The 21,019-nt window shown below is 46.0% G+C and overlaps 1 protein-coding gene across 9 annotated transcripts in view; it reads right to left on the bottom strand.

Annotated features, from left to right (window-relative positions):
* The window catches only part of AGRN (agrin), a 363,672-nt gene that overhangs the window by 219,129 nt on the left and 123,524 nt on the right, over positions 1 to 21,019 (bottom strand). For all 9 annotated transcript variants that reach the window (XM_067472994.1, XM_067472998.1, XM_067472999.1 and 6 more), the window contains one exon: positions 14,042 to 14,089. In XM_067472994.1, the coding sequence (XP_067329095.1) occupies positions 14,042 to 14,089 (48 nt within the window). The remainder of the gene's footprint in view (positions 1 to 14,041; positions 14,090 to 21,019) is intronic.

Raw genomic sequence — 21,019 nt, 5'->3', positions numbered from 1 at the left:
CCAGGGAAAAGGAGCGTGCGCCTGAAAGAGAGAAGGAATGAGGGAAAGAGAGACAAAACAAAGAAACCTCAAGATGTTTAACCACTCCGAGGGGTTTTCCTGGGTGGAAAGGGGGGAATCATGGATGCAGACTTCTAGCCAAAGAAATTGAGCCTTAATACACTGTTGAAACTTAGTGGAAACTGTTTCCTACCCTTTGTCCATGCTCAGTGTAGGTACGTAATACCTACATGGAGGGGACTCAATGAAACACAGATACACAGACAAAGGCAAAGGCTTCCCCTTTCATCTCTGGCTCTGGAGGGTGGTACTCATCTCATCTCCACGTATCACAGTGTTTCTCAACCTGGGGGGGGGATCGTGAGGGGGTTTCACAGGGGTCACCAAAGACCATCAGAAATATGTTTTTGGCTCTCAGGGAGGTGCTGTCCTCCATTTCCAAGCCAAGGAGCCTGTGTTGTCATGAGCAAGCAGTTTACTGAAGAATATATGTAGGTAAAACAGTAAAATTAGTAAAGAACAGCAAAGTTCACAAATCAAAGGATAGTCCATGAGCTTCAAGGCAAAATAAAATCCACTGGAACAACAATCCATGAAACAAGGCAGAATGAAAAATCCAATACACAAATCAGGAGCTTGGCAAAAACTTGCTACATGAAACTAAGAACACTTGTAAGCAATACCGTTATGAAATTCCAACATAGACCCAACTGAGGCAACCCTTTCCCATGAATGGTCTTTCTGATGGTCTTAGGAACCCCTTTGGCAGAGAAGGCCCAACCCCACCAGTATTCAAATTGGGACATATTGGATAATTGTGCCAAACTTGGTCCAGTGAATGAAAATACATCCTGCATATCAAGATATTTACATTACGATTCGTAACAGTAGCAAAATGATAGTTCTGAAGTAGCAACGAAAATAATGTGATGGTTGGGGGTCACCATGACATGAGAAACTGTGTTACGGGGTCACGGCATTAGGAAGTTTGAGAAACACTGCCATAAGAGGTAACCATGGAGGTTGAAGAGGAACCACAGTGCTATAGCTGTGTAGTACAGATGGGCTCCAGGGCTCTTGTGTTTCAGTCTACAGACTACTGACAGCATTTGCATTGCTTAGTACCTACTAAGACACAAACCTGAAAGGTAACCTTCTATCACACCAGATGCTCCCGGCCCTGCAGCAGGAAAGCAGTTCCGGAGATCAAGGCGCGGAGCAGCATTAACAGTTAACAAGTTGTTTCCATGCTTTGCTTGCAAATAGACCCTGCCAGCAATGCATTCCCCAAGACAGGCATTCATTCCTTTCCACGGAGCAAATATCTACCGCTCTGAATTCTTTTATTTCACTTCATCTGCATACAGACCACTACTTCTCTTGCACCTGAAACCACGAGAGACAAGCCATTAAAACAACGAGAAGCCGAGAACCCGTTTTCCTCTAGATGCCCACGAGTTTCATCTCTCGACTTTATATACTCCTTTTTTAATTTCTTTTTTGATAAAAGAAGTGCTACAAGCACTTCCAGTGAACGTGGGACCTCGTTGCCCTTGGTTACACGAAAAGAGAAAGGTAAGGGAGAAAGGGGGGAAGCTCTTGTGTCCCACTGGACCGCTATGTTAACGTGACACCAATTGTTCAGAGAATGCACCAGGTTGGAGGAATGAAGGGCAAAAGCAAACATTTCAGGCAATCTGGAACTTTGTGGAGCGCCGTTACCTGGGCCCATAACCCTTTGTTGGGGAATCTGAGCTGTTAGGCTCTAAAAGCTCTTGTGTCCCACTGGACCGCTATGCTAATGTTTAGAAAATGCACCAGGTTGGAGGAATGAAAGGGCAGAAGTGAACAATTCAGGCAATCCGGAACTTTTTGGAGCGCCATTACCTGAGCCCATAACCTGTTGTTAGGGAATCTGAGCTGCTAGGATCAAAAAGCTTTTGTGTTCCACTGGACCACTATGTTAATGTTTAGAAATGCACCAGATTGGAGAGTTGAAAGGGCAAAAGTGAACAATTCAGGCAATCCGGAACTTTTTGGAGCGCCATTTCCTGGGCCCATAACCTGTTGTTGGGGAATCTGAGCTGTAAGGCTCAAAAAGTTTTTGTGTCCCACTGGACCGCTATGTTAATGTTTAGAAAATGCACCAGATTGGAGAGATGAAAGGGCAAAAGTGAACATTTCAGGCAATCCGGAACTTTGTGGAGTGCCGTTACCTGGACCCATAACCCTTTGTTGGGGAATCTGAGCTGTTAGGCTCAAAAAGCTCGTGTCCTACTGGACTGCTATGTTAACGTGATGCCAATTGTTCAAAAAATGCACCAGGTTGGAAGAATGAAAGGCCAAAAGTGAACAATTCAGGCAATCCGGAACTTTTTGGAGCGCCATTACCTGGGCCCATAACCTGTTGTTCGGGAATCTGAGCTGTAAGGCTCAAAAAGTTATTGTGTCCCACTGGACCGCTATGTTAATGTTTAGAAAATGCACCAGGTTGGAGAGCTGAAAGAGCAAAAGCAAACATTTCAGGCAATCCAGAACTTTGTGGAGCGCCGTTACCCGGGCCCATAACCCTTTGGTGGGGGATCTGAGCTGTTAGGCTCAAGAAGCTCTTGTGTCCCACTGGACTGCTATGTTAACGTGATGCCAATTGTTCAGGGAATGCACCAACTTGGAAGAATGAAAGGGCAAAAGCAAACATTTCAGGCAATCCGGAACTTCGTGGAGCGCCGTTACGTGGGCCCATAAACCTTTGTTGGGTAATCTTAGCTGTGAGAAGCCCCAGGTTGAAGGCCATCTTGTGTGAAGCTTTAGTCTGTTGGCTGCTGTGTGTAAAGAAAGTCGCATTCAAAGCACCCTCTGCTTAAACACCTTCAGAGAAGGAGCCTCCACCACAATCTGGGGCAGAGAGTTCCACTGCTGAACAGCTCTCACGGTCTATAATCTTCCTACTGCTGTGACTCCTTAGAATCATAGAATTGGAATAGACCTCGTGTGAGAAGGCCTCAGTGGGAAAAAAGGCCTCAGTGTTAGGAGGCCTCACTTTGAGAAGGCCTGGTGTAAGAAGCCCTAGGTTGAAGGCCATCTTGTGTGAAGCTTCACTGTATATAAAGAAAGTTGCATTCAAAGCACCCCCGACAAATGGCCATCCAGCCTCTGCTTAAACACCTCCAGAGAAGGATCCTCTACCACACTCCAGGGCAGAGAGTTCCACTGCTGAACAGCTCTCGCGGTCCATAACCTTCCTAATGCTGCGACCCCTTAGAATCATAGAATCATAGAATTGGAAGAGACCTCATGTGAGAAGGCCTCAGTGTTAGCAGGCCTCAGTTTGAGAAGGCCTGGTGTGAGAAGCCTCAGGTTGAAGGCCATCTTGTGTAAAGCTTCACTGTATATAAAGAAAGTTGCATTCAAGGCACCCCCAGCAGATGGCCATCCAGCCTCTGCTTAAAGGATCCTCCACCACAATGTGGGGCAGAGAGTTCCACTGCTGAACAGCTCTCACGGTCTATAACCTTCCTACTGCTGTGACCCCTTAGAATCATAGAATCATAGAATTGGAAGAGACCTCATGTGAGAAGGCCTCAGTGTTAGCAGGCCTCAGTTTGAGAAGGCCTGGTGTGAGAAGCCTCAGGTTGAAGGCCATCTTGTGTAAAGCTTCACTGTATATAAAGAAAGTTGCATTCAAGGCACCCCCAGCAGATGGCCATCCAGCCTCTGCTTAAAGGATCCTCCACCACAATGTGGGGCAGAGAGTTCCACTGCTGAACAGCTCTCACGGTCTATAACCTTCCTACTGCTGTGACCCCTTAGAATCATAGAATTGGAAGAGATCTCGTGTGAGAAGGCCTCAGTGGGAAAAAGGCCTCAGTGTTAGGAGGCCTCAGTTTGAGAAGCCCCAGGTTGAAGGCCATCTTGTGTGAAGCGACACTGTGTATAAAGGAAGTTGCACTCAAAGCAGATGGCCATCCAGCCTCTGCTTAAACACCTCCAGAGAAGGATCCTGCACCACAATCTGGTGCAGAGAGTTCCACTGCTGAACAGCTCTCACGGTTAGGAAGTTCTTCCTCATATTCAGGTGGGATCTCCTGAACGCTAGGAAACTCCATGGTATATCAACTTTAGGGTCTCCAAAAACGAATCCAACACTAAAGGGACAAGAGCCATCTCCACTTTTTGCACCCTCATTGCCCACTTAGAGTTCCAAACAGCCATTCCGCAGTCAGGCTCACTTGGTAACATCCCTATGCAAATCCCGATGATTCATCAATTAAAAAAGAACAGCTTTGTACAGAAGCAAGGTGACGGGAGGCGGAGGAGAGAGAAGGTGTCTTCCCCCTCCTGTCCTCAACTTCAAAAGGAATCCTCCTTGAAAGCCAGCAACCAACTCAGCTCGGCATCTACCATGGCACCAAGGTGGGTGTCAAAGCGTAAACAGGGAGACTATGTTGGGCAGGATGCACTTTTTCAAAATGGGAAGAGATGTCACCGGGATGGGCTGGGCTTGATTAATATTTCACAGCGCCCGCATCCACGCTACACCTACGTTCGTTTTTATTTTTAAACAAGACGCCCTTGGTCCAATTATAGATTAATCACACGTGCGGGTTGGGTTTTTTTTTAAAAAAAATCAAGCATCTGTTGCTCTCTTGCTCTTGACAAAAAAGGCAGGAATTAGCAAACCATTAATTGGCTGCTGGTTTTTTAAAATATTAACTCACCAGTAGGTTTTGATGTGGGGATGCAGGGAGGAAAAACGTGCCTGTGTATGCATAATAATGGACTTATAAGAAAGGTTGTGATTAGAAACATGGTGCCGGAGGAAAGTTCTGCAGATACCTGGCACTGCCTCAAAAAATAAGTGCATGGTCACTAGAAGAAATCAAGTCTACGAAGGATGAATGAAAAGTAATGCCTCCACCTTCGTTACTTGAGCTTGGATGGGAATATTTTAAGAAATCAAACGCAGAAATAATCCTTGGAATGTGCTCTTTAACTCCCACTATTCACTTTCCCACATAATCACCAGACAATTCGATACATTTCTGCCAACGATGAACAAGTTTTCTGAAGCCATCACGGAAGAAGTCGACACTCTGTTTCTGCAACCCATCGTGCGCAGATCTTCCGATACTCGAGCAAAGCAATAATGTAACCCACATGTTCTTTACAACATTTATATGCCTCCCTTCTCACCCTGAAGGGGACTCAGAAATAATCCTTAGAATGTACTCTTTAACTACCACCATTCACCTTTCCACATAATCACCAGACTATTGGATACATTTCTACCAACGATGATCAAAAAGTAATGCCTCCACCTTCGTTACTTGGGTTTGGATGGGAATATTTTAATAAATCAAATGCATAAATAATCCTTAGATTGTGCTCTTTAACAACCACTATTCACTTTTCCACATAATCACCAGACAATTGGATACATTTCTGCCAACGATAAACAAGTTTTCTGAAGCCGTCACAGAAGAAGTCGACACTCTGTTTCTGCAACCCATCGTGTGCAGATCTTCCGATACTCAAGCAAAGCAATAATGTGACCCACATGTTCTTTACATTTATATGCCGCCCTTCTCACCCTGAAGGGGACTCAAAAATAATCCTTAGATTGTGCTCTTTAACTACCACTATTCACCTTTCCACATAATCACTAGACAATTGGTTACATTTCTGCCAACAATAAACAAGTTGTCTGAAGCCGTCACGGAAGAAGTCGACACTCTGTTTCCGCAACCAGCATCTCACAGTTCTCTCATCCTGGTTACCCATCGTGCACAGATCTTCCGATACTCAAGCAAAACAACAATGTGACCCACATATTCTTTACAACATTTATATGCCGCCCTTCTCACCCTGAAGTGGACTCAGAAATAATCCTTTGAATGTGCTCTTTAACTACCACTATTCACCTTTCCACATAATCACCAGACAATTGGATACATTTCTACCAACGATGATCAAAAAGTAATGCCTCCACCTTCGTTACTTGGGTTTGGATGGGAATATTTTAATAAATCAAACGCAGAAATAATCCTTGGAATGTGCTCTTTAACTCCCACTATTCACTTTCCCACATAATCACCAGACAATTGGATACATTTCTGCCAATGGTGAACAAGTTTTCTGAAGCCGTCACAGAAGAAGTCGACACTCTGTTTCCGCAACCCATCGTGCACAGATCGTCCGATACTCAAGCAAAGCAATAATGTGACCCACATGTTCTTTGCAACATTTATATGCCCACCCTTCTCACCCTGAAAAGGACTCGGAAATAATCCTTAGAATGTGCTCTTTAATTACCACTATTCACTTTTCCACATAATCACCAGACAATTATTTATTTATTATTATTTATTAGTACACTTGTATACCGCTAATATCTCAGCCTAAATCGGCGACTCATTGCGGTTTACAACACTTAAAAACAACAATATTCAGATTAAAAACATAAAACACATATACAATACACAGTATTGGGCCACCAATACAGACCAATGCATCTCTTAATTAAAATCATAATCCAATTTCGTTGTCTGTGATTGCCAGTCCTTGATCATGAACTTCATCGCACCGGATTAGCCGAATGCTTGTTCAAACATCCATGTCTTCAGTTTTTTTCGAAATACCATCAGCGAGGAGGCTGATCTTATCTCTATAGGGAGGGCATTCCAAAGCCGCGGGGCCACCACAGAAAAGGCCCTGTCTCTCGTTCCCGCCAGCCGCACCTGTGAAGCAGGTGGGATGGAGAGCAGGGCCTCTCCCGAAGATCTTAGGGTCCTGGTGGGCTGATAGGCCGAGATACGTTCGGATAGATATGTTGGGCCAGAACCGTTTAGGGCTTTAAAGGCCAATGCCAGCACTTTGAATTGGGCCCGGTAGCTAATCGGCAGCCAGTGGAGCTGGTACAGCAGAGGAGTTGTATGCTCCCTGCGCCCCGCTCCTGTTAGTACCATGGCTGGCGCCCGTTGGACTAGTTGGAGCTTCCGAGCCGTCTTCAAAGGCAACCCCACGTAGAGAGCGTTGCAGTAGTCAAGGCGGGATGTAACCAGAGCGTGGACTACCGTGGCCAAGTCAGACTTCCCAAGGTACGGTCGCAGTTGGCGCACGAGTTTTAACTGTGCGAATGCTCCCCTGGTCACCGCCGAAACCTGGGGATCCAGGCTCAGCGATGAGTCCAGGATCACACCCAAACTGCGAACCTGTGTCTTCAGGGGGAGTGCGACCCCGTCTAACACAGGCTGTAACCCTATGCCCTGTTCGGCCCTGTGACTGACCAGGAGTACCTCTGTCTTGTCTGGATTCAATTTCAATTTGTTCGCCCCCATCCAGACCGTCACAGCGGCCAAGCACCGGTTCAGGACCTCGATTGGAAACATTTCTGCCAACGATGAAAAACTTTTCTGAAGCCATCACAGAAGAAGTCGACACTTTGTTTCTGCAACCCATCGTGCGCAGATCTTCCGATACTCAAGCAAAACAACAATGTGACCCACATGTTCTTTACAACATTTATATGCCGCCCTTCTCACCCTGAAGTGGACTCAGAAATAATCCTTTGAATGTGCTCTTTAATTACCACTATTCACCTTTCCACATAATCACCAGACAATTGGATACATTTCTGCCAACGATGAATGAAAAGTAATGCCTCCACCTTCGTTACTTGGGCTTGGATGGGAATATTTTAATAAATCAAACACTGAAATAATCCTTAGAATGTGCTCTTTAACTACCACTACTCACTTTCCCACATAATCACCAGACATTTGGATACATTTCTGCCAACAATGAACAAGTTTTCTGAAGCCATCATGGAAGAAGTTGACACTCTGTTTCCGCAACCAGCAACTCACCGTTCTCTCATCCTGGGTACCCATCATGCACAGATCTTCCGATAGCCAAGCAAAGCAATAATGTGACCCACATCTTCTTGTGAAATTTCTCTCTGAGTGATACAACGGTTGTCCTGAATCAATCAGTCAACCTTTTGCTTGTGAAAATCGGTGGTTGCTGTCACAGTACGTCCAACTCGTTTGTCACGCAAGTCAGATGTTCCCACCTCAACATCTTTAAACTTACTCCCCAATAACGCACAGCACTCACATCAACACAATCACCATAAACAGCTTCCATTCTCTGATTAATCTCCTTTGGGGTGACACCTTCTGCTGTCAAGAATTCAATGACTGCGCATTGCTTAAGTCGCACTGACTGACTGTCTGAGCAGGGTTCCATACTTCACACTTTAATAACACAACCGTTCAATGCTAAGGCTTCCCGCCAAAATGGAACTGTAGAGGAGAGTCTACTGAGCAAGCCAGTACCTGCCGCATACCAGTACTGCCATCTGTTAAGGAGTTACGAAGGTGGAGGCATTACTTTTTCTGCTAAGGCTTCCTGCCAAAATGTAACTGTAGAGGAGAGTCTACTGAACAAGCCAGTACCTGCCGCATACCATTACCGCCATCTGTTAAGGGGTTATGAAGGTGGAGGCATTACTTTTTCTGCTAAGGCCTCCCACCAAAATGTAACTGTAGAGGAGAGTCTACTGAACAAGCCAGTACCTGCCACATACCAGTACCGCCATCTGCTGAGGAGTTACAAAGGTGGAGGCATTACTTTTCATTCAACCCTCATACATCAAAACAAATTGAGGTTAGTGTACACAGATGACATTCAACTTTATCACTCCTTGAGCTGATTTTCGTACCGGGAGGGCCCTTACCATTACCCAAAGTACCGAAAGAAACAAATTCCATGCACAACTCTAACCATTTCCATTCTGGCTCTAATCTCTAATTGCTCCAGCTATAGACCTTCAGGTACCACCTCTGGGTCCCATCCTGGCTCTTTGCCACTAACTGTACGAGGCCCTTCTTAACCTTAATCCCTCCCTCCCACGCTGAAATCCTCTCCCCTCATTTTAACTTTGTCCTCATCCACATCAACCACAGAATTCACATCAACAGCCATTCCCTTGTACACTTTGACGATCTCCAAGAAGGTGTGCTTGCAAAGCAACCCATACTTTCCAACTCGGTGGCTTCGAAAGAGCTCCGAGGACTTTTCCGAGTCTTGAAAATCCCGATCAAAGCGATTCCAATTTGTCGCTGCACGTTCCATCCACCTGGATCGAACTTAAGGAGGAGAACAGGACATACTCTGCCCCCCTCAAACCATCACTCCCTGTTTGTCAACGATGACAGGCCCTCTCCAAGCTTGTTTGTTTCCAAACCCGGAGGCAGCATATAATTTTGAAAAGGGCTCCAGAAACGCGAAAACAGTGTCAATCTCCCTTCATCAAGGGGAACACACGGAACCCATTAACAATTTTTTGCCAGTTCAGTAGGCTTGTGGAGGCAATTTGCTAGAACTGCATATATATATCCTGATATTAGAGAGAAGTGTATGAATGCAAACCACAGCTTGCCAGGGCAGGTGCATAATCTGTGTGAAAAGTGGGTACACTTTAGGAGAAGTGGTGAATTTAAATGAAATATATATATTTAACATGCCTCTACACATGGGCCAGTTCAGAAATGAAGCGGAAAGCTTAGTCAGCATGCCCCACTTGCACAGCTTCGTCTCCCTGAACAACATGGTTTTTCAAAGACTGTTAGAGGTAACTGGTTTGGAAAGACAGAAGACTCCCATCAGCCAGGCTCAACCCAAGGATTGCATTCATTCCGGCTACACCCACATCCCCACTAAGACTCCATGTTGACTCAACCTACCATTCTATCAATATTCTGTTCAGGATCTGCTACTGATCTATCTACGATTGGCTGAGAAGAACCTTGCCTACAAGGTCTCAACCAATGGGGCCTCCTGTTGATGTTTGGGATTCCTCATCTTCGGAAGAGGAAGGGGAGCAGGGAAGTGCTCAGGAATTGGAGGCAGAAGAAGAATCAGACAATGAGGTTATGAAAGTGCCCACATTTCTAGAGAGATGAAAAGAGACAGAGCATAGACGGTGTTCAGCCGGAATAGCTGCTAAAAATGCTGAGCTAATTGGGAGACTCCCTAGCACCTCCTGTGTGGGAAATTCAGGGCTATAAAACAGACGACCCTGGTAACAATGATCCTGATACTGCTGTTTTCACTCCAACAGACTCTGCTTTGTGTCTGCTGCTAAGGACTTAGTTCATTGTCCATTATCTAATGAAAGACTGGCGTTTCTCTTGGGATTTTGTAAGAGACTTTAATTTGTGTCTGAGTAAAGACTTCCTTGCTTTCTTTTGCACTTTCCAATTGCATATTCTTATTCTTTGTGTTTGCTGAAGTAAAGCATTCTTCTTTGACTTTCAACATTGTCTAAAGGCTGTTTGTGAAGGGCAATTCAGGACAGTTGCATCCCCGATCACCACCAACCTCCATGCCATCACTGCAATCTGAACTTCCATTAGTACCAAATCTGAGTAGATCAGCCGTTCTCAACCTGTGGGTCACGACTCCTTTGGGGGTTGAACCACCCTTTCACAGGGGTCTCCTAACACCATCAGACAACACATATTTCCAATGTCCTTAGGAACCAAGGCACCACTAACTTTTTCCCACCTCTCTCATTTCCCAGAGGCCTCCTCCTTCTCCAGAAGGAGGTGGTGACACCACTCAGTCCTGCCTTCTCCACCATTTTAGGATGAAGAGACAGGAGCAAGCGACAGAGGTGAGGTTTTCTTTTGAGCCAAGAGGAAGAAGAGAGGAGAGGGAGGGGGCCTGGGAAGGGGTAGGGTGGGTGAATGAAGGGCTGGGCTTAGAGAGGGGTGGAGTGGCCACTCCATGGCCAAATCCAAGGGGGGGAAAGAGAAGTAACAACGTAGCACATGAGGTTAAATTGCCAGCTACTGAAAATCTTGCCAACCAGAAGGTTGGCAGTTCAAGCCGTGGGTTGGGCTGAGCTCCCTCCATCAGCCCTAGCTTCGGCTTACCTAGCAGTTCGAAAACAGTAATGTGTGTAGATAAATAGTGTTATTGCAGGATGTTATTGCGTGCAGCTACTTTGTACTTGGTGTTCAAGCAGTGTTTCCTATATGCTAGTATTCGATCTAAGGTTAGGAACATTAGGAAGAACTTCCTGACTGTGAGAGCCGTTCAGCAGTGGAACTCTCTGCCCCGGAGTGTGGTGGAGGCTCCTTCTTTGGAAGCTTTTAAGCAGAGGCTGGATGGCCATTTGTCAGGGGTGATTTGAATGCAATATTCCTGCTTCTTGGCAGGGGGTTGGACTGGATGGCCCATGAGGTCTCTTCCAACTCTTTGATTCTATGATTCTATGATTCTAAGGTGACACCAAGATATTTAGGATGGAAACAATATTCAAGATATTGATCTTCCCAGGTGACTAATTTGCGGGTTTTCACTTATTGCGGGTGGTCCTGGAACAGAACACCCGTGATAAGTGAGGGAACACTGTAAATCTTCCTGGTTGATAATATTGGTAATGGTTCATATCCTCTCTGGAGGATCGACCCTGGGTCAGTGAAAGGGTCAACTTCCCAATGGTGGAGTGTGAGCACATAGAATCTATCCATGTAATGTAAAGCTGAAAGTAGGCACATGGGTCTAACTCATGGCTCATCCATGCGCCCACGCACCGGAGAATCAGGCGGAATAAGACAGCAGAGAGTCACAATGCGAGAGTGGATGAAATGGCCTTCCGCTCTCTTCTTCAAAACACCCTCATATGTTTGTTTGCGAGATTGGAATTTCAGTGAAGAGGATGCCGGAAACGGAGAGCATTGAATGCTGGCATTGCACACCGAGGGAATGAAGGAGGGAGGGAGAAGGTGAACAAATGCAGGACTGAAGAAGGAGTGGAAAATTGTATTTTTGAAAAGGAGTCCTTTCGGAATGGGTTGGTTGGTTTCAAATGGTTCCCCTCACAATTAAAAAACACACACACGTTCCCAAAAAATACAAAGCGAATGAGATCATTTGGTTGCAATCGGGAGGATTCAGAGCCACGAGGAAGATATTTTTAAACCGTTTCGTTTTGCTTTCTAAAGATAGCAAGTTTAAAGCGGGGGGAAATTTCACAGCGTGTGAGCCTACGCTATATCAAGTAAATGAAATGAAGTAAGCGTTTGCTAAATTTGTTTTTGATCTCGCTTTTTCCTCCCAAGCATTTCGCGGCACTCTCTGATTCTCTCTCTCTCTCTCTCTCTCTATAGTCTGACTTGGCCACGGTGGTACATGCTCTGGTCACATCCCGCCTCGACTACTGCAACGCTCTCTACGTGGGGCTGCCCTTGAAGACGGCCCGGAAGCTTCAGCTAGTCCAGCGCGCAGCAGCCATGTTACTAACAGGAGCGGGACGCAGGGAGCACACAACGCCCTTGTTGTTCCAGCTCCACTGGCTGCTGATCTGCTACCGGGACCAATTCAAGGTGCTGGTGTTGGCCTACAAAGCCCTAAACGGTTCCGGCCCAAAATACCTTTCTGACCGCATCTCGGCCTATGAGCCCACGAGGGCCTTGAGATCGTCTGGGGAGGCCCTTCTCTCGATCCCACCTGCCTCACAGGCACGTCTGGCGGGGACGAGAGAGAGGGCCTTCTCGGTGGTGGCCCCCCGGTTGTGGAACACTCTCCCTGTTGACATCAGACAGGCGCCCTCCCTTATGTCCTTCCGTAAGAGCCTAAAAACATGGCTATTTCAGAAGGCATTTAACTAAGTGCTACAATAATTTGGTAAGGACGACTGGAACGGAATATGAGATTGGTTACGATTCTACTTGAGACGGAGCGGATTTTTTTTTAGTGTAACTATATAACTGTTGTATTATGGATATGTTGTTATTTTGTTATTGTCTTTTGTAAATTGCCTTTTATATGTTGTACACCGCCGTGAGTCGCCCTAAAGGGCTGAGAACGGCGGTCAACAAATGCAGCTAATAAATAATAAATAAATAAATAATATATATATAGGGTTGCATGCTGCAAGATTATATGAGATTCCAGGAGCTGACTTCATAGCCTTGTAAGCATCTTATGATACTGTAAATCACTTACTCCTCATGAAAAAAAATTATAATATTTACTTATTTATTATTTATTTATTTGCGACATTTATATGCCGCCCTTCTCACCCCCAAAGGGGACTCAGAGCAGCTTACAAGATATATATACATACAATATATTATATTAGCATAGTACAATATCAGTATTATATATTACTATATTGTATGCTGGGGAAGGTGGAAGGTAAAAGGAAGAGGGGCCGACCAAGGGCAAGATGGACGGATGGCATCCTTGAAGTGACTGGACTGACCTTGAAGGAGCTGGGGGTGGTGACGGCTGACAGGGAGCTCTGGCGTGGGCTGGTCCATGAGGTCACAAAGAGTCAGAGACGACTGAACGAATGAACAACAACAACACTATACCATTATGTTGTAATATTATTAGTAATATAAAATATATAATTATAATATATTATTATTAGTATTAATTTGTATTACATTATAATATTATAAATATTATGTGTATATACAATATAATATATTATATGATTTATAGTATCATAAAGGATGACCACCTCACCCACTTCATAGGAAACCTGCTACAAAACAGGAGCTTTTTTGTTGAGTTCCAGGGCCAGAGAAGCAGATGGTGGAAACAGAAGACCGGTCTGTCTCAGGGGAGCGTGCTTGCTCCTTCCATGTTTAATGTTTACACAAATGATCAGCCACTTCCGGAAGGGAAAGAGAGTTTCATCTACGCTGACGATTGCGCCATCACCTCCCAAGCAGGGAGCTTTGAAATGGTCATATGGAAGCTCTCCAAAGCTTTAGGTGTTCTTACTGCCTATTACAGGGAAAACCAGGTTGCACCATCGATGGAACTGTAGACAAGAGTCTACTGAACAAGCCAGTACCTGCCACATACCAGTACTATCAGTTGTTAAGGAGTTACAAAGGTGGAGGCATTACTTTTCATTCAACCCTCATAGATCTCTATGTTACAATTCCCAGAGAATAACTTTTCCAGTGGCAAAAAAGCAAGAAGCATTGAGTGTTAAGGATCTGTAGTAACTCACCATCCTGAGGGGTTGGCAGCGGCTGAGGAAAGTAGGTCCCCGGTTTGTCTGCAAAGAAAAAGTAAAGAGAGGTGGGATTGTGAATACGGGAAACATCACAAGCTTTGTATAGCACAAGTTAGGTTTCCAGACTTATCCCTCTTGAACACAAACCAAACTGAACCAAATCTGAGACACAGAACTCCCAGGACCAACAGAAAATGCTGGAAGGGTTTGTTAGGCATTGACCTTGAGTTTGGGAGTTGTAGTTCATCTTCATCCAGGGAGCACTGTGGACTCAAACAAGGATGGATCTGGACCAAACTTGACATGAATACTCAATATGCCCAAATGTGAACACTGGTGGAGTTTGGGGTAAATAGACCTTGACAATTGGGAGTTGTAGTTGCTGGGATTTATAGTTCACCTATAATCAAAGAGCATTCTGAACCCCATAGAATTGGGCCAAATTTCCAACACATATTAATACTACTACTACTAATAATAATAATGTAATAATAATTTATTTATATTCCATCCTATCTCCCCGAGGGGACGCGGGGCGGATTCCAGCACAGACACAGAACATACATTCAATACCTTGAAACAATGGCACACAAATACACAGACAAAGGCAAAGGCTTCCCCTTTCATCTCCGACTCGTGGGGAGGTGCTCATCTCCATTTCTAAGCTGAAGAGCCTGCTTTGTCCTTAGACATCTCTTAGGTCGTGTGGCCGGCATGACTGCATGGAGTGCCATTTACCTTCCCGCCAAGGCAGTACCTATTAATCTACTCACATTTCATGTTTTTGAACTGCTAGGTTGGCAGGAGCTGGGGTTAACAGTGGGAGCTCATCCCATTCTGCGACTTTGAACTGCCAAACTTCAGATCAGGAAGTTTAGCAACTCAAAAGTTTATTCTGTTGCACTACTGAAGCCCCTGCCTCTCTGTCCTCCTTTGTTCTACTAGAAATCCAATATGCCAATGATAACGTAGTCTGTGTGCATTCAGAAGAAGACCTACAACATCGGTTATAGAACTCCAATATGCTGATGATAACGTCATCTGTGTGCATTCAGAAGAAGATCTAAAAGCCACTCTGAACACTTTTGCCGAACCATGCGAGAAGCTCGGCCTCTCACTGAACATCAAGAAAACCAAAGTGCTCTTCCAGCAGTCACCAGCCAATCCCTTCCCAATGCCAGAGATACAGCTTAATGCTGTAACATTAGAAAATGTTGACCATTTCCGCTCCCTTGGCAGCCACCTCTCCACAAAAGTCAACATTGACACTGAAATACAACAATGCATGAGCTCTGCAAGTGCAGCATTTTTCCAAATGAAGCAGAGAGTGTTTGAGGACCGGGACATCCGTAGGGATACCAAGGTGCTTGTTTATAAAGCCACCTCTCCACAAAAGTCAACATTGACACTGAAATACCACGCCACCTGAGCTCTGCGAGTGCAGCATTCTTCCAAATGCTGGAAGAAGCAAACACTACCAGCACTGAAGCGATGCTCCTACGCCATCATCTCCACTGGACTGAATGCCACAAAAGTCAACATTGACACTGAAATACAACATTGCATGAGCTCTGCGAGTGCAGCTTTTTTCCGAATTAAGCAGAGACTGTTTGAGGACCGGCACATCCATAGATGCTTGTTTATAAAACTGCCTCTCCACAAAAGTCAACATTGACACTGAAATACAACACCGCCTGAGCTCTGCGAGTGCAGCATTCTTCCAAATGAAGCAGAGAGTGCTTGTTCATAAAGCTATTGTCCTCCCAATCCTGTTATATGGCTGCAAACATGGACTGTCTATAGTCGTCACCCTCAACTCCTGGAATGATTCCATCAATGTTGCCTTTGAGAAATCCTGCAAATATCTTGGGAAGACAGGTGGATAAATGTCAAGCATGTTGGAAGAAGCAAACACCACCAGCACTGAACCGATGCTCCTACGCCATCATCTCCACTGGACTGAATGCCACGTTGTCCAAATGCCCGATCACCGTCTCCCAAAGCAGTTGTTCTACTCTGAACTCAAGAATGGGAAACGTAGTGTTGGAGGACAGGAAAAGAGATTGAAAGATGGGCTTAAAGTCAACCTTAAAAACTGTGGCATAGACACCGAGAACTCGGAAGCCCTGGTACTTGAGCCTTCTAACTGGAGGTCAGCTGTGACCAGCAGTGCTGCGGAATTCGATGAGGCACGAATGGAGGGCAAAAGGGAGAAGCATGCCAAGAAGCAAACACATCAAGCCAACCCTGACTGGGACTGCCTTCCACCTGGAAACCGACATCCTCACTCTTCTCACACAACCAAAACAAGCCTTTTCAAACGTTAGGAGCCACAAACATTGATGTTAAAGACGGGGGGAAAGACTGTAGATGGGAGTGATGCAATAATGCACTATATTTCTCTTCTGGTGCTGGAGGAGGTAAGGGACGAGTGACAGGAGCTGCCCTGGGCAAGCCAATCCATCAAGGTCCCTCCTGACCCTGGCTGCCACGCAAATCACGCTATTTATTACTTCTCCCGCAGGGCCTCCCAAGACACCGATCCATCAAACCCATTCGAGTTGATTGGTGAGTCGAATTTAGGAAACAGCCTGCTTGTTAGCCAGTAAGGAAGGGATAGGATGGCAGGTGTCACAATGCCAGGGCTCTGCCGATACACAGGCAGAGATGAACCAAACAAACTCCCAGTTTGTATCAAACAGTTCAATTAAATCAGCACTTACTTCCTGGCTGTTTTAATAGTCCAAAATATAAAGACAGCACTCAGCCATAGAATATGAAACAAAAACTGATAGCAAAAGCAACACCGTAGTGAAAGGGTCCACTCAAGTGGTCAAATGCTGGGAGCTGTAGTCTAGAAGAGAGTGTGGATATGTTATGTGTGTTTTGTTGGCTGGGAGTTTGTTTCTGTGGGGGAGTCGTTTCTGTGCATGTGCTGCAGCGTCTTTTTTGCTTTTTTGGCTTTCTAAGTACTTTCCTCTGTGTTTTTCAGTGTGTTTATGAGTGATGGTCACTCGTTATTATTATTTATTATTTTACTTATTATTAACTTTATATTTATTTATTTATACCTCGCTAACATCGCTAACAGCCCCCGGTGGCGCAGTGGGTTAAAGCATTGAGCTGCTGAGCTTGTTGATTGAAAGGTCGCAGGTTCGATTCCGGGGAGCGGCGTGAGCTTCCGCTGTCAGCCCTAGCTTCTGCCAACCTAGCAGTTCGAAAACATGCAAATGTGAGTAGATCAATAGGTACCGCTCCGGCGGGAAGGTAACGGCGCTCCATGCAGTCATGCTGGCCACATGACCTTGGAGGTGTCTACGGACAACGCCGGCTCTTCGGCTTAGAAATGGAGATGAGCACCACACCCCAGAGTCAGACATGACTGGACTTAATGTCAGGGGACTACCTTTACCTTTTAACATCTCCCGAAGGACTCGGTGCAGCTTACAAAAGGCCAAGGCCCTCAATAAAACAACAGCATAACAAATACAACAATAAAACTCATAAAGCAAAACAATAAACATTAAAGCAATAACAATAAACATTAGAACAATAACACCACACTCGTTGACCTGATAGGTGTCTTGTGTCCAAATTTGGTGAAAATTCATCCAGTGGTCTTTGAGTTATGTGTGTCCCACAAACGAACATTACATATATACACACACACACACAACACACACACACATACACACACACACATACACACACACACACTAGCTGTCTCCCGCCACGTTGCTGTGGCCCACTCTGGTGGTCATGGGGGTTCGGTGTGGGAGGTTTGGCCCAATTCTATCATTGGTGGGGTTCAGAATGCTCTGTGATTCTAGATGAACTATAAATTCCAGCAACTGCAACTCCCAAATGTCAAGATTCTATTTTCCCCAAACTCCACCAGTGTTCACATTTGGGCATATTGAGTATTTGTGTAGAGCTTAGTCCAGATCCATCATTGTTTGCGTCCACAGTGTTCGCTGGATGTAGGTGAACTACAACTCCCACACTCAAGGTCAATGCCCACCAAACCCTTCTAATGTTTTCTGTTGGTCATGGGAGAACTGTTTGGCCCAATTCCATCGTTGTTGGGGTTCGGAATGCCCCAAAGCGGGACTGACAAAGCGGAATTGGAATTTGTACTATGAGATGGCGAACGCCGAGCGTTAATAAGATGAAACCAGTTTTTAGTGGTTTTATTGTTGTAATGCAGAAACTGATTGTTAATTGTTTAATTGCTGCTATATTGTTTTTATTCTATTGTTATGTTGATGCCGGCATCGAATTGTGCCTTTGTAAGCCGCCCTGAGTCCCCTCCGGGGTGAGAAGGGCAGGGTAGAAATAACCGAAATAAATAAATAATAAAATTGATTGTAGGTGAACTATAAATCCCAGTAACTAGAACTCCCAAATGTCAATGTCTATTTCCCCCAAAGTCCACCTGCGTTTATATTTGGGCATACTGAGTATTTGTGCCAAGTTTGGTCCAGATCCATCATTGTTTGAGTCCTTAGCACTCTCTAGATGTAGGTGAACTACAACTCCAAAACTCAAGGTCAATGCCCACCAAAAATCCTTCTAGTGTTTTCTATTGGTCAGGGGAGTCCTGTGTGCCAAGTTTGGTTCAATTCCATCATTGGTGGAGTTCAGAATGCTCTTTGATGATAGGTGAACTATAAATCCCAGCAATTACAACTCCCAAATGACAAAATCATTATTTTTTGAGTGATTGTCACTCCTTGTGTTGTGAGACTTTGTTGCCAAATTTGGTGTGATTTCGTTCATTGGTTCTTTTTGTTTTTAAGGTACTCATGACGCACAGAGCATTTTTATATATATAGATAGCGTCTCTACTTTGTGGATTTTCACTTTTTTGCGGGTGGTCCTTGATAAGTGAGGGAACACCGTACGTACTACAACACAGAGGATACTGAAGGATCACAGCCATGAAACCTCACAACCTCTGAGGATGCTTGCCATGGATTGAGGTGAAATGTCAGGAGAGGATGCTTCTAGAACAAGGATAAGAGTTTGGGAAACAGAGAACCCACTGCCCTAAATCTGCGGAGCAAACAACGCTCCCTGTAAAGGGAAACCAGCACAGCTGTTGCCATGAAAGGTATGTTTCCCTCTCCCAGAACTACTCTCACAACCCAGGCACCGTCTTTCGGTTTGTGCATCTGTTTCGGGAGGTCTATATTCGTTTATACCGTCTCTACACATACATTCTCACATGCCTCTCTTCGGCAAAGGCATTGCGATGATGCCGCCTCCAGAGAGATGCCTCCCACACACTCCAGGCTCCCAACCACACCCTGCATTGCGCTCCGGATCCAGCTGAAGGGATTCAGAGGAAACAAAGAGAAATCTCGGAGAGTTGGGCAAGTTGGAAAGGAGAGAAAGCGAGAGGCATCCTCCCGGCATCGTCTCCCAACCAGATGGGCCTTCAGTCCTGTTTCGAGTCCTTAGTCCTGTTTCGAACACTTAGCCCTGAACCGGGCGAAATCTAAGGGGGTCGGGACCTCTGTGTGTGTGTGGGGGGGGGGGGGAGGAATTGTGAGAGAGTGTCAGAGGGGATGCCAAAGTCCATCAGAAAACACCGTATCTTCTGTTGGTCATGGGAGTTCTGTGTGCCAAGCGGGGTGGGGAGAGCAGGTGTGCTCAGTGCATAGACCTTGACATTTGGGAGTTGTCTTTGCAGGGATTTATAGTTCATCTACAAACTGAGGGCTATTTTGAGCCTAACAGCTCAGATTCCCCAACCAAGGGTTATGGGCCCAGGTAACTGCTGCATACAGTCATGCCAGCCACATGATCACAACACTGTTTCTGAGGAGCCCACAAGCAGGACAACAAGAGGAATGGCCCTGTCTACTCCTTGGCATCCAAACTGCTCCTACATCTGGAGGTTCCACACAAGCTTCCTGTTTACACACTGGAGTGGGCCTCCCTCCAGCCTCGCACGCTCTCCCTTGCTGCACTGAGTGTGCCTGCTCTCCCCTCCCCACTTGGATTGTCAGAAACAGGCCTCCCCTTTGCTGAGAGGTCATCCAATTACAGTGGAGGAGGCTTTTGGTGAGAGGATTCTCCCTCTGTTTCCCAAAAAGGAAGAGGAGAGGTGGTGACATCTTCAGCCTTCTCTGCCAAAGCAGTTCTGAGGACTATTAGAAATATGTGTTTTCTCATGGTCTTTGGTGACCCCTCTCAAACCCCAAACTTCCTACACAGAACCCTCATGCCTTGAAGGGACTCGCTGGTGTGAGCTTCCCTCCAGCCTCGCACGCTCTCCCTCACTGTCATGCACTGAGCACACCTGCTCTCCCCTCCCCACTTGGAGTGTCTGAAACAGCCTTCCCTTTGGCTGGGAGGCCGGCCAATCATAGCAGGAGGGCTATGCCTTGAAGGGACTCACAGGTGTGTGCCTCCCTCCAGTCTCGCACGCTCTCCCTCGTTGCCATGCACTGAGCACACCTGCTCTCCCCTCCCCACTTGGAGTGTCAGAAACAGCCCCCCCCCCCCTTTGACTGGGAGGCCGGCCAATCATAGCAGAAGGAGGGCTATGCCTTGAAGGGACTCACTGGTGTGAGCCTCCCTCCAGCCACGCACGCTCTCCCTCGCTGCCATGCGCTGAGCACACCTGCTCTCCCCTCCCCACTTGGAGTGTCAGAAACAGCCCTCCCTTTGACTGGGAGGCCGGTCAATCATAGCAGAAGGAGGGCTATGCCTTGAAGGGACTCACTGGTGTGAGTCTCCCTCCAGTCTTGCACGCTCTCCCTCACTGCCATGCGCTGAGCACGCCTGCTCTCCCCTCCCCACTTGGAGTGTCAGAAACAGCCCTCCCTTTGGCTGGGAGGCTGGCCAATCATAGCAGAAGGAGGGCTATGCCTTGACGGCACTCACTGGTGTGAGCCTCCCTCCAGCCTCACATGCTCTCCCTCGCTGCCATGCACTGAGCACGCCTGCTCTCCCCTCCCCACT

The sequence above is a fragment of the Anolis sagrei genome, chromosome 13 (assembly GCF_037176765.1).
Source record: "Anolis sagrei isolate rAnoSag1 chromosome 13, rAnoSag1.mat, whole genome shotgun sequence".
NCBI lineage: Eukaryota > Metazoa > Chordata > Lepidosauria > Squamata > Dactyloidae > Anolis > Anolis sagrei.
This window is presented reverse-complemented; position numbering and strand designations above follow the sequence as displayed.